Source organism: Tachypleus tridentatus, chromosome 3, assembly GCF_004210375.1.
Source record: "Tachypleus tridentatus isolate NWPU-2018 chromosome 3, ASM421037v1, whole genome shotgun sequence".
In the NCBI taxonomy this organism is placed as follows: Eukaryota; Metazoa; Arthropoda; class Merostomata; order Xiphosura; family Limulidae; genus Tachypleus; species Tachypleus tridentatus.
In genome coordinates, this window is record NC_134827.1 from 9904570 (window position 1) to 9919532 (window position 14963).

A 14963-nucleotide genomic window follows, 5' to 3' on the forward strand; every position below is an offset into this window, starting at 1 on the left:
CTTTCAAATTAGCTGTTTATGACAGCGATTGTGGTACTAGTGCTTTTTTATTACAATCATACGACAGAAGTATTGAACACCCTGTTTGTTATTTTTCTAATAAAAGTTAATTGTCACTAGAAGAATTATTATATTGTGCAAAAAGAAACATTGACTAGTGTTATCTTTAGAACATTTCAATGTGCATGTATCTCAATCACAACAACACATTGTCATTTACATTAATCATAACCAACTGACGTTTTGGAACCAAATAAGGGCAGAAACAGAAAATTGTTAAATTGGAGTTTAACATTACAAGAGTATTATTTGAAGATAATCCATGTCAAAGAGGTTGTTAACATTTGTGCTAATGTACTTTTACGTGCTAGGTAATTTTTACAATATAAGACCATTTGTATTGATTGTGTTATATACTGTCACGATTATTGAAGTTGTATAATTCTTCACTAATGTATTATAATTATTGTGTTCTTGTTAATGTGTGTGTATGATATCTCAGTTAAAAATTGGCGTTTAACAATTTTTAATTCTTTAAGAAGTGAGGTTTGATACATTTACTATTATATATCTATTTTAAAATCGATTTTTATTTAAATTAAAATTGTAATTATGAATATATATATATATTTTATACTGCTAAATTGGTATTGTGAAATTCCCGTCTATTCACTAAGTTATAAAAGATTCACTAGTGTATCGTTAATACCTTCCTTACACCTATAAATGTGACCAACACGACAAAGAGACAGTAGATACTATTGGTTTGCTACAGTTGTTATACTATAAAACCTCAAAAAGCTGTAACTGTGGTTAACGTTTATTAATCAGGAACTTCAGATATTTGACCAGGAACGCTTATAAACTTCGAACATTACAGACCATTTAACTTCAGCAGATTAACACTGGACATTAATATTTTTACGAAGACATATATAAGTTCAACTGTGAAAAACTCTATCAATAATCGACATGTTATAAACAAAGACCACAGAGATAGCTAGCTAGCTCCGTGTTAAGTGAATTACATCATTTCAAAATTAATTCGCTCGTCGTGAACCCTCGATAAGACATCAAGTAAATTCTAGAGCGAAAGGAAGATTCGATATTGTTTGTAAGCTGGTAAAACTACATACATCATTATTTGTGATAACCGTTATTGTAACTTACGTTATTGTTTGTATATTAAAATATATTTGTATAAAAAATGAAAACTTGGTATCAGTCTTGTTGGCGGGTATCATAAATTGGATGCATATTTACATTTATTTAATTTTTAAATTTACATTATCACTTAACTCAGTTTTAGTCTTTGAAATTGTAGTACATAACAAGTAAAACTAAAAAAAAATAAATAAATTATTACTTACAGTAAAACTTACCTGGTGCTCATCTAATGTTCAAAGCTTGTTTCAATTCTGAAATACAGCCGAGCACCACCAGCTGTTCTGGACGTGCAAAGTCAGATTACAATGTCATAACGGGATCACCTTCACACGTTCTTGAAATTTTAATGACGTTTCAATCAATTATTTTAGGAAAAGAAACAAAGAAACATTTGGTAAGGTTAACGCTTAAGATATTTGAGTAAAACAATTACTATACAAGTAAATATGCATTCCATTTAAGTAATAGCACTGAAATATTGTTTGCATACTTTTGTTTTCAGGGAGTAGTTAACGTGGAGAAAGAACTGGGAGGGAAGTTATTAAACGCCCCTAAATCTATGTGGTTCCAGGATGGAGGATCTAATCTTTGTCTCTGTCTAGAAGACATAGGTCCTGGTTGGAAGTGTAAACCTGGTGGTAATTATCAGGTGTGTCCATATCCGTTAATCAAAACATCTTTTTTATCAGACTACTTTATCTTTGTGTAATAGGCTTTGAATGAGTAATAGTTTTCATTATAATTTAAGTCACTAGTAGAACGTTTTTACTTTTAATAGTTGTGTATGTTGCCGTTTAATGTTTGTAAATGCCAATTTTATTTTATGAAAAAAATCTGATATGTACATTTTGTTCACACTTAGGAAATCCCATTTCAACATGTATGGAGCGGTAGACTGAACCAACTCCACTGTTCCTTCACTTTAAAACATCTTGATCGTTCAATTCAAACAATTCGTTATCATATTTTAGTTTATCAACGAGGATTTCAAGCACATCGTCAACTGTTCCAGATTAATACAGATCTTCGTGACGTAAGCTTATTCAGTAATATTAAGTCTTAATTGACTAGTTAGTTATTACCTCATCCAAGAACGCTTCACATTTATAAACATATACACATAGATGAATAATGCTGTTTCGAAATATAACAGTGCATACATATTTGTTTGTAAAATGTTTATTTATTTACAACTATCAGAGTACCTGGTGTTGTTTGGATGAAAATCACTTTAAATATCCTGAGTTGTTCGGTTAAACCAACCAAATTAATTATAGTTTTTAGCAAAAAATCGAGATGACTCTTTGCCTCATTAAATGCTTTGATTAAAATCAATAAAAATAACAAGTGCTCAAAACTGCTAAAACTATTTTAATTAAAACAAAACTGGATACATTTCTCCTGCTTTTTGCACTCACTTTACACGACATTTTGGGTTTCCAATACAAAATTTCCCACCTTTAGGTTTCCTGATTTTTACTATATGGTCAAATGTATTTTACAGCATATTCTGACTTTATTATTGTTCTATTTAATAAAGTTGTATGTGTATTCCACGTTTGGAGTTTGTAGCTGTAAATATGTTGCCGTGCAAAAGAAATAGACCCACAGAGAGAGAGACATTCGAGCTTGTCTAAAAGTAAATGAGACAAGTTCCCTTGCAATAATAGATCGAAATGAAAAGATAAAGATAATATCAACTTGTAGACTACAGTGAAATGAATAGTTTTCATAGTTATAAAACCGGGTTTGCTATCACGATTATCTATATATATATAATTTTATTTCAATCTTGGAACATTTTTGTTTTCAAAACTTGATGGACGACAAGTGTTCTTTCACTTACATTCTCACAATTGAACAGAAGATTCCAGATGCTAGTAAATATTTTGTTACCCACAAATATTATCGAAACAGCTTCGCTTTTTTCTTTTTTTTTTTTTGGGGAGTAAGGGTTAAGGAATTGATTTGCTATCTAAACGTTTTCTGTTTTTGACATGATCATTTTTCTATTCTTGTTGAAGAATAATTTATTCTGAGGAAACTTCAGCGTAGCTATGTTAGCAAATATCATGCATCTTTAAACCGTTAATATGATTTATTAAGAAAGTGAATTCCATTTCTATAGCTCTTTGAAAATGAAGTACTTAAATGCTGTACAATGTCTCTAAAGTAAATGCGAGCCACCTTTTATAATTTAAAGTTCAGTTACTAGAATTTTCATCTACTTTTTTGATTAGTACGATAATAGTGCATAAGCATTCTTAGCTGCTTTATAATTTGTGTTTCAAACTCTCTCGAATGAATATATAATTAATTTCTCTCTGGAGATGAGTGTGCTTGTTTTACATTTATTTGGGATTCACAATGAAGGAGTATAAAGACCCATTTACTGATCGAAAACCCTGGAATATGTATTTGGTACACATTCCTATTTATGGTACTTGAAGAAGTAAAGGTGTATCACATGTGGTTACATAACTTAGAATTCTCATACATCTGTTGCCAGGAGTGGCCTATGGTTAGCTTACCGGAAAGTGAAGATGAGGGTCCAGAGTTTACGTTCATTAGCCAAAAAACTATGGTCCACAATTTTGGGTAGTGGATTCCTTGTAAGAGAGATATCAAATCCCACTATAGTAGCTGAAGAGTTTGGCGGTGGGTACTGTTAAGGATTTGCCCTCTCTTTAGCATGTCAGTTAAAAAGTGTGTACACATTGTTAACATATCACTTTAGCAGCTTCAAAATACTTTGCTAGCGAAACTAGTAGGTTGTAAGAAATAATAAATATTTTTACCTTTCATTGTGCCAAAAAAATGTCGGTTTCTGTGCCTTTATTCACAAGAAAATACCATCTACTTTATAACATACCTTCAATGCACAAAATGCAATCCTATTTGATTAGGTGTGCGATTTCATATTCTGGATATTTCTATATCAAATTATAACTCATGATTATCTATCGTAAGGTGTATTATTGCTTTGTGTGCTATCTACCAAATATTATTCAAAGACTTTGTAACTGATAAAGTTAAGTGACTTATCTCATCCCCAATCATAAGGTTTATGCTGCTGTTTCTGATAATAAATGGAAACTTACGACATCGATCCAGTGTTTTTTATATTTCATTGTTTTATACAATAGGTTAAGTTTGCTTCGTTTTTAAATTCTTATTTACATAAGTTTCAGTCAAGTAATGTTTTCTTCCAGATGGTATCATCAGGCCCTGCTGTATCAATATCAGCTCCATTAATAAACACTGCTGTTAATACAATGGGCAAAACGAGTTTGTTGTCTCCGGTAGACCGTTCTGCACAGGAATTTAGGTAACATATATTGTATAATATCAGTTAAGAAAACACTTATTATAATTTTTATGCTAATACGTACATAAAGCTAGTATCCAAAAACCAATAAACTTTAGGGTAAAACTCTTCTAAATATGTAATTTAAGGTGGAAGTTTCGAAGTCAGAATCATAATGTAAATTTTGTTTTAATTTATTTGTGCTTGTTTTACTTCTTGTATATTTTAAATGTTAAAAAAAGTTGACCAAAATGTTCTTCATTTGAATTGCCAAGAGATCAAAGGGACTTCGTTAAGCAGTTTAAAAAGTTATGCAAATTTAGATTAGAAATTATACTCTTGTACAAGAATAGAGCGACCGCAGTCTCATAAATCCAGATTTTACCTTTTATATACCTTTATTGAAACACTATATGATACATGCAAAATGTGATATTAGCTTATTAATGCCTAAACATGTGACATTTCAACTCTAAAAAATTCGATTTGATTTGTAAAGAGAATCTAAATAACTAAACGAATAAACACAGCTGATAAGGAGAATCACAATGAAGTTTGCTTATTTTCATTGATTTAATTATTAAAGTATTTGGAGCTGTTTTATGTGCAGTAACTGAGACTGTAATAAATATTATGAATTAATAGCACTTAATATTGATTTTTTATATGTTTAGAATTTCACCAAAAATTTTGAAAAAACTATGTGCCTGTTTTGATCCTCCTAATACTAAAGGCAATGATTGGAGAAGGTTGGCCCAAGAATTAGGAGTGGACAGGTAAAACTTTATTGTAAAAAAAAAAAGTGGGGTCAAAACACTTTCGCAATAGCTGTAATGTATGTAACTCATAAAAATTAAAAGGTAATGAGGTTTGTTTAAGTTTATATATTTTGAGGTTATGGAGTTTTTCTTTCAGATTTAGTATATTTATTGTAGAAAATTACACTAATCGTACTTAGTTTTGGAAGTCTGTTTGTCAATGGTTCCCTATGCAAAACAAAAGGCTAGTTTTTATTTATTAGGAAGGATGTTGAAAAAATTCAGTTTGTGGATGTTCCTGCTAGTATTGACTTTTTGATAGAGTGGGTAAGCTGTTAGAGACATATTAACAGAAACTGAAGTTTGCAGAGTCGTCACACTGTTTCAGGGGTGCCGCACCAATACTGAGGTGACTCAAATCATGGGCGTGTCACAATCTGTGGTCAGACCATAAGAAAATGCACCAGAAGTTCAGAATGGGACCAAAGAAGGACGACTGATGTCTCCGGAACTAGGCTTTAGAAATCACACCAGCAGCGCTAGTGTATTCAAGAACGAATTCAGCAAATCACTGGAGTACGTGTATTGTGCTCAACAATCAGGAACAGGCTTATTTCTGGCTCAGCATACTAGCTAAAGTTTGTGTACCAATTCCAAGATACCGAACAACGTGGCTGACATTTGCCCAAAAATATTTCACTTGGACCCTTCATCAGTGAGCTTCTGTAATGTGTATTTTCAAGTGATCGACGTATGAGGATCTGGAGAGGTAAATAATAGCGATATTTGGCCTGTAATTTTATCCACCGTTGTTGGGGTGGCATCTGTATGTGGGAACTATGTGGTGGATGAACAACAAAAGTTTACGTGGATGAAATCCTGCTACCGATTGTTCACTCTTTTGCTCTAGAAGATGAGTTTTTGTAACAGCAGGATAATGCCAGGATCATACAGTAGTTGTTTTTTTTCTAGTATGTAGGAACAAAGGTATTGAATTGGCCTGATAAGTCACTAATTCTAACTCTGATTAAGCATGCATGGAAGTGGGACTTATTTAAGGAAAGCAGCTATAAACAGATAATCTTCTCCTACAAATGTTAAGGAGCTCACATTTGCTCTCACCTAAGAGTGGATTGTGCTGACACAAGTTATTTAAAATGTCATCAGCAGTATGGGAACAGAGAAAATAAAGGAGAGCTCACCAGGTATTAAAGATCTATTTTGATAAGGTTGTTCATCTTAATAAGTTATCTTTTCTTTGATTTTGTGCAGCCAGATATTGGTATTTTTGGTTAATTTTGCATTTATGTTATTTGTAAATGAATTTTTTCGACTTGATTGAATTTGTTACCTGGGATATTTGTAATAAACAAGTTTCACCAGCATTGAACTTCTCAGTGTTTGTTTTGTTTTCATATAAAAAAGTATAAGAATATAATTATTCTTTAATTTTTAGTATATTAAGATTCAAAATCACATCAATAAAATGTTAATAAACATATAATAAAAGATAGTTAAATAGGATTGAGACAAGACAATACTTTGATTAAGTAAACAAATTACTAATATCACTTTGTTCTCAAATTTAAGACATTGAGGCTAGTTCGTTGTTGCTAAACGCAAAGTTGTGTTAACGCAAATATCGAAATCTGAGTTTATTCTTTTAAGCTCTGGGACATACATGTATAGCTGATTGATTGGTAGGCTAAGACGTCAAAAAGGTTTGCTTTGTTTGTTATTTTATTATTATTGTATTTTGCTGTTATTTTTTGCTTTAAGGGATCTGACATACTTTTAAATGTTTTTCAAATTGCGATACATATTCAAGAAATTCATAAACTGATCTTATCGAAACCATAAAATACAAAAGAAAAATCCCTGAAAACGAGTTTAATAAGCAAAGTATTACAAATTCTAGCTGTGCTGTAAGAAAATACAATGAAAACATTAATTTGAACACGAAAAAGGTTTCATTTTACATGTTCCCAAGACTTACTCCTTTTTTCTGTTTCAAACACATTTTAAGATTCTACTAATCTGCCAGTTTTCGTACTATCTAATGATATCAATATTTTGTGCACTTATATTTTCTAAAAAGAACTGACTGCTTACTTTAACCTAAAATGACAAATAGATCTAAACAACGTGCATTTTATTTGGTAAACTGCTGTCACGTGCAAAAAAATTTAATTACTTGCATATAAACTAATTTTACATTTTTTCTTCAAGATTAAACAAACATGTTAGAATATTATAAATAAAAGTTTATCTTACTTTTAAATGCTTTGTGATGCTATTGATGTGCAAGCTGGAACATATTCTTCAAAGAAAAGTATACCAGTTAGAACGTTTAGTCTCCATAGTAATGATTAACCAGCTGGATGCTCTAAGATATGGGTCTGTTAAGTGTATAATTTTGTTTATTAAATATGCTGAGAAAATTGAATGTTTCTGAATTAATTTCCTTCGTTTTGGGGGTTGTAATTTAAAATTGAATTTTCTCCCATTTTAATATATTTATTCGTATTTTTGAAAACAGTTTTTTTTTATTTATGTAAATTACACAATTCTAACTATAATAATATTTCTCTAATATTTTATCGCTTTCTCTTTTTACTTGCTATATAAGATGTTAGAAAAGTCTGGAACCGCAAGAACTTCAACAAATTTTACGAAATGTGTTCCACATGCTGTACGTGTAATTCGAAACATATTCAGATTAAAAATAGGATTAATTCGATCTTCTAATGGTCGAAGGCGCCGTTATCAGACACGTATTAAAAATAAGAAAGGCTGTAAATCATTTATGGTTCCAAACTTTTCGAACATCATATTCATACATTCACTCTCAAAATGATATGAGCCAAAATACACTGTAAAGACGATATATGTTTTACAAAACTTGAGTTATTTCATGTAGTGTACTGTTTTTTATATTCCGAAAAATCTGAGCATAAAGTTTCTGCTATCAGATTATCAAGAAATAAGAAATTTAGGTTTAAGCCTCTAATTCGTACTTTTCACCTGTATTTAGAAAGAAAACATCTGTTAAATATATATATTATAATAGTGTTATGATTTAGATTGTTGAAGTTTCGCGCGACTGTGGAATTTAGATATTTTTACAAGCGATAGTTTATCGCAGATTTCTTTGCATAATTGCGCGAATCATAGGTTGTGTAGTTCAATTGTTGTGAACTGGTGGTTGTTGTATTATTGCTTCATGTTACTCAAACCATAGTATCTCGTAATGTGTGGAACATTCTAGGCCTTGATGAAGCTATAAATACGCGTTCAAAATGTAGTTCGAGCTCATTAGTTATAAAGATATAAACAGATAGACTACGTAGCTGTAAATAACATTGTGACGGTTTTAAAGTGACATTATTACATATTGTACTGCCTTAACAGAGTAGAGATAAAGAATTTGTCTTGACAATTGCGTTCTAAAGTAATCGAACCAGACTGTTTGAACTATGACGAAAAAGAGACAATTGTTTGGAATTCTGGATACAGCTCTGATAACTGACATTTTAGTGGTGATTTTAAAGTGATATTATCACAAACTGTATTGTAATATCAGAGTATGGCAAATAAATTGTTCTGTCAAATTGTGTTTGAAGTAACTGTTCTAGTATTATGGATTTTGATGAAAAAGAAACAATTATTTAAAGCTCTGGATACAACTGCGGTAACCAACAAGGTAATGAACATTTACCTAAATACGTTTGACTTGTTTTAGTATATTATTTTCAAGCAAATGGACTGTATTCTGTTTGGTTATTATCGAAATTGATCGTAAACAAGTCACAGACATCTACTGTAAAGAATCCTGCCCATATATATATATATATAAAACCTGACAACATCCAAATAACGACCTTTGATATTTATTAGCACGTTTAGTATGCATTCATTATCCTTAAGTGATTCTATACTTCTACAGAAGATATAGGTTTCTCTGGCAGATTTTGATAAATAATAAATACTGGCAATAATCCTACAATATTCATATTAAAAAACGTATTAGGCCTATTAATACTAGCAGAAGAAAAAAAGACGTGCAACGTCGTTACGTTTTAGTTAATGTAGAAATAAATTTAATTTATTAAACACCCTATCTAATACTTTCAACAATAACTTCAATAAGAACTTTTCAGAACTTGTACAACTTTCAGTATTAGTTTGAATTTATTTCTTATTTAGGTTTCTAGCCAATGTTCTATGCGAAATATTTAAAATGCAATGTTTACGAACAAAGAATGAAAAAGAAAAATAAGTATGAATAATATTCAGTATTCGAGAGTTGAATGGCATTGGTAATTTTGCAAACAACACTTCAATAGTTCCCCGTTAGTACAGCGATAAGTCTACGGATTTACAACGCTAAAATCAGGGTTCGATTCACTTCACGATGTGGCTTGACTATAAGAAAAACACACATTTCATTATGGTTGTCATTTATTGAGCAAAAATACATGTAAAAAACACTTTACTTTTATCTTTATATCATGCTGGACAATAAATGGTAATAAAAGTAACAATATGGATTTTTTTCAGCCATTCTTCTAGCGATCTATTTTACTAACGCCATTTTTAAAATTAATTTAAAGGATTATAATAATTAATAATTTCACATTTCTTAACATATTAGTTACTTAAGCGTTCTTCGCCTCACAAACAACGTTGCATTATCATGCAAGTTTTGAGATTAATTGCTTGAATGCAGAATTGTAAGATATAAGATCTTACCAAAAAGGTTGTTATTAATCACTCAAGCATACTTAGAAAACTGTTGAAAGTTTTACATTTCATTTGAAAACAGTCGTACTATGGTGGGAAAGCACCAAATAAAAACCTAAAACTCTAGATCATTAAACTATTTGAAGCAACAGATCTCAGAAACAATTTACAATCAACTCTAGCTTGGAACGTATTATTTTGACGTTTCTTACTTTGTTTTATCATTACAACTCAAAAATCGGTTAATGTAAGTCTTACAGAGCAACATTAGGCTATGGATTAGAAAACAAAAATTTTCAATCAAATTAATAAACGCGATAAAAATAACAATAGGTTTCTTGACCAATTATTAAAAAAACTTAGATGCAAAATCACATAATTTTGCTTAATATGCTTGAAATTAATTATAATCTAGTATTTAAAGAGCGATAATTTAATTTAAAATTTAAATTATAAAATGTTTGTTAAATTATGGCATTATAGGCTTTTGTATGTATTGCAATAATATAACTGTGTTTATGTACTGTGAAAAATAACTTTAAGATGTTATGTAGTAACCAAAAGGTTTCTTTAACTTTAAAAGTAACGCTTCTTTTATATATTGTCTTGAGATTTATTTTTCATTTTGTATTGCAAATGTTTAATGTGTTCATTAATAATGTGATGTAAAATGTGAATGTACTTTTATATAAAATTATAAATCAATTATTTTAAAGGCAACAGTTTCATTCAGAGTCAACACCAACAAATAGTTTTAAATAATCTTCAAATTTCCATTATAAATGAATTATATTGTAAAGACAGCTTATTTATTGTTTATCAAGTCCTCATTCAACTGGTAAGTTTGAAATGCAATCATTGATGATGCATGGATCTGGTGGAAAAATGCATTTTTTAGAAATTTTAATTAAAAATAATTAAAAGAACAAATTTATTTACATGCAAGTGATCAATTTTAAGTTAAAAATAAACGTCGAAGAACTGAAAATATTATTTTATTTACCTATTATTTCAATGAAACTTCGTATAACAAATTCATTATGAAAATACGTGCAGTACAAAATATACACATTGCTTCCAATTAAAATTGACGTTCTTATCAAATTTCAAACAAATGCAAGTACCCAATTATGAGATCTTCCAAGGCCTCTTGATTCGCTGTTAGAAGGTCCAGTACAAAAATTTCAGAAGTTAAACACAGATATTTAATTGAAGAATCTCTAGTACGAACATACTATTTTTCAAATATCAGTAAAGTTAATTTTCAGAGCTTGAAAACTCCTTTGCTTCAGGTTTTAGAGCCCAGTATAAAAAGTTATCAAAATATAAGCGCAGATATGAATTTGGATTTTTTTACCAGCTTCTTACAGGTTAATATCAATTTTTAAATAAATCGATTTTCTCGAACCTGAGAGTCCCAAAGCTCTTTGATCTCGATTTTTCTCTTACAAATCTTTCTGAAGGTTTTCTTTTTCTTTTTGTTGGGTGTCAAGAGTTAATATCATACAAAGTTTCGTACTGTTTTGTTAAACGTTTTGTGACAATTAAAAAATCTATAAGATGATAAATACAAATAAGTGTGGTTGAATATAGCGATATGTATGTACAAATAACTTTCTAATAATAATTACAATATCTACTTTAGCTGAAATGCTAGCAAGTTGGACTGTAAATTGTTTAGTTGCTGTTGTTTAAAAATTATCATGTGATCTTCTACAGCTTCATTATTCACCAAATAACATTAAAATTCTATCTTCGCGAGTTTTCAGATTATGTATATCTAAGCAATCAGACTACTATATTTTTTGTTTATTTATTTATATTACAGGTATTTGAATTACTTTGCAACTAAACCAAGCCCAACTGAACACATCCTCGATCTCTGGAAAGCCAAGCACCCAGAACCCACTGCATTAACTGATCTTCTAAACTCGTGTAGAGTTATGGGGCGTTATGATGCTTCGGTAATCATTGAAGAAGAAACTGGACCATGGCTTTGAAGAGAGAAAATGATAACAATTGTTAAGGATCATGCTGCTAATTTCAATTAGTATTGAAACATCTGCATTTAGTAGTTAAACGATGGATCATAGAAAGAAAGTAAACAACATAATGACCGTAACGTGGGATAACAAAACAGTATGGTGCCTCATTTATTTTGTCCTAAACTTTATTTATAGAAATCAAAACTATGCAGACATCTGTGCCAAGAAACTCAGAACACGTAGGAAACTTTTGAGTGTGATTGTCATTATTATGAATAACAATAGTTTTGCTCTCTCATTTGTTGGTGTATATAGTGTAAAGTAATTAAAAATGAGTACATGTGTGTGTGTATATATATGTATATATACATATTGTGCCTATACCTAGATTATCTCAATTTAAGTTAATCAATATTTTAAATATACATAATTACAATATTTTTAATAATGAATAAATATTATTTGAACATTTTTTTCTTTTTTTTACATTTTATGTTGCTTGAAATCACAATTTTTTTCCAGGATAAAAATATTTCACTATGATTTTTTGATAAGACCAACTTGTACAGTATATTTCATACGTTTTATACTTGTAATTATGGTTTTGAGATCGTTATAGATAAATCTCTTCCACATAATTTGTTACTAATAACTTCAGATGGAGAATAAAAATATATCGGAAATACGTAATTAAAAATTAATAATTTGTTAACACCTGAAAAGCCTGGACGTTACTTGTATTAAATAATTTTCTTTAATGAAGTAAAAAAGGTTTACAGAATAACAATAGCACGAAATCAGAAGTAGATGATTAATTTTCATAAAAATTCAACGTATCTCACATTTAACTAATCTTAACTGAATTGTTAGGATAGACATAAGCATCACTCTTTATACGTTTTTAATTAAAAGAGGAAATAGTTGCTTACAGTATTTGTATAGTGTTGTCTTTTAGAATTTTTAATATAAAACAACTGGAGGAACTTTATGATGGAATGTCTTTTGTATTTCTAAGTGCAGTCACAGAGCTTACATCACAAAATAAGCATCTGGTTTCACATTTGGAGGATGTTTAATTTCATAAAATAAAATTTATAAAATGTGTGAGCCACTAATGTACATATCTGTTATTTGTATATTAATTATCAGAAGCAACACATTTTAAGCTGTTACGTATTACAATTTAACCATGATGATATTCCAATGTCGCAACCTATTATAATTTTCAATACCCTGAAACTGAGTTAAATGATAATTTAGATTTAGATGTTGAATAAATGTTCACATATATCCAGTTCCTGATATTTTCCAACAAGACTGATACACACAGTTTTTAAATAGAAATATATTTTAATATACAAACATGAAACAATTTACAATAACAGCTATTACAAATAATGATCTATGTATAAACGTTTCACAAAATTACATACTTATCTTGTCTGAAACTTCCTTGATATCTTATCGAGAGTTCACGATGAATAAGTTAATTTTGTGTTGACGTAGATACAATTTTCTTTATAGCACTCCAACTATAGCAAACCAATTATCTACTGCCTTTTGGTGCGTCGCCTTGGTTTTATTTACAAACGTAACGAAAATTTCGCAATACAGATTTAACAGTATAAGTTGTGTACATTTCGAAAAATATAAACTTCAAAAAATCAATATTAAAATAGATATATGATAATAAATCCGTCAAAACTCCCTCCTTGGAGAAATGAAAATTGGTGTTAGACAATTTTAATTAAGAAAGCAATACATTGAATATTCAAAAGTTATTACACAACTTCATAAATTATGACAGTACAGGCCCGGCATGGCCAGGTGGTTAAAGCACTCGACTCGTAATCCGAGGATCGCAGGTTCGAATCTCCATCACACTAAACCCTTTCAGCCGTGAGGGCGTTATGATATTACGGTCAATCCCACTATTCGTTGGTAAAAGAGTAGCCCAAGATTTGACGGTGGGTGGTGGTGACTAGCTGCCTTCCTTCAGGTCTTTACACAGCTAAATTAAGGACGACTAGCGTAGATAGACCTCGTGTAGCTTTGCGCGAAATTCAAAATCAAACCATGACAGTATATAACACAATCAATACAAATAACCACATGATTATAAAATTATATAGAACGTAAAAGTGCATCAGTACAAATGTTATCAACCCCTTTACAATCAACCTTTATCAACCCTTTGCAACGATAAACTTTAAGTTAACAGACTTCTGTTTTTGCCCTTTATTTTGTTTTAACATGTCAATGGGTTGTGATCACTGTAAATGACTATAACTTGTTGAGATTCAGATACATACTTATCGAAATATTCTAAAGTTAACATTACTAACACTAATTCCAATTAATCTTTTGGTAACAGTAAAGCTTTTTATAAAAATAACGAACAATGTGTTCAATATCTTTGTCGTATGATATAACTGAATAGCGTCAAAATCGCTATCACCAATAACAGATGATGCAAAAGGCTTATCAAAGTCTGGTGCCATCAATACAGAGTAAGTGCACAATAAAGATTTGATCTTTTCAAAATCAGATTAACATGTTTCAGACCACTTGAATTGTTATTCAATAGATTTGTTCATGATAAAGTGAGATGAGCAAATTTTTTACAAAACTTTCTTAAGTAACCAACCATTCCCCAAAACCTCATCAAACCTTTTTATGGTAGGAGTTGAGGAATTCACAATACAATCAACTTTGGCTTCAATTGGATATTCTTGGCTTGGATGTGGCCAACTGCATAACCTAAGAAAACAACTTTGTCTTTACTCGCTAAATTTAAAGTGAGTCTAGATTTCGTGAGCCTCTCAAATTAAAAAAAAAATCAGGTAATATAATAATTGTTCTTCCCAAGTGTCATTGCAAATTGAAATATCGTCAACATAAATTCCAACTTCTGAGACTGTGCAGACATTCATGCACCACTCACTGAAAAGTCACTTGAGAATTCTTCATGTACTGATACGAACCACCAAGAGTAACAAAAGT

At 30.2% G+C, this 14963-nt stretch overlaps 1 protein-coding gene across 5 annotated transcripts in view; it reads left to right on the plus strand.

Annotated features, from left to right (window-relative positions):
- The window catches only part of LOC143246327 (netrin receptor UNC5C-like), a 94175-nt gene extending 81106 nt beyond the window's left edge, over positions 1-13069 (plus strand). For 3 of the 5 annotated variants that reach the window (XM_076492863.1, XM_076492864.1, XM_076492866.1), the window contains 5 exons: positions 1670-1816; positions 2030-2200; positions 4380-4495; positions 5149-5250; positions 11804-13069. In XM_076492863.1, coding sequence (XP_076348978.1) covers positions 1670-1816; positions 2030-2200; positions 4380-4495; positions 5149-5250; positions 11804-11975 — 708 coding nt within the window. In that variant the 3' untranslated portion in view covers positions 11976-13069. Of the gene's footprint in view, positions 1-1669; positions 1817-2029; positions 2201-4379; positions 4496-5148; positions 5251-5594; positions 6438-11803 lie in introns of those variants that run through there. The other 2 variants (XR_013025916.1, XM_076492865.1) reach the window with 2 other exon arrangements.
- Positions 13070-14963: the final 1894 nt, after the last annotated feature.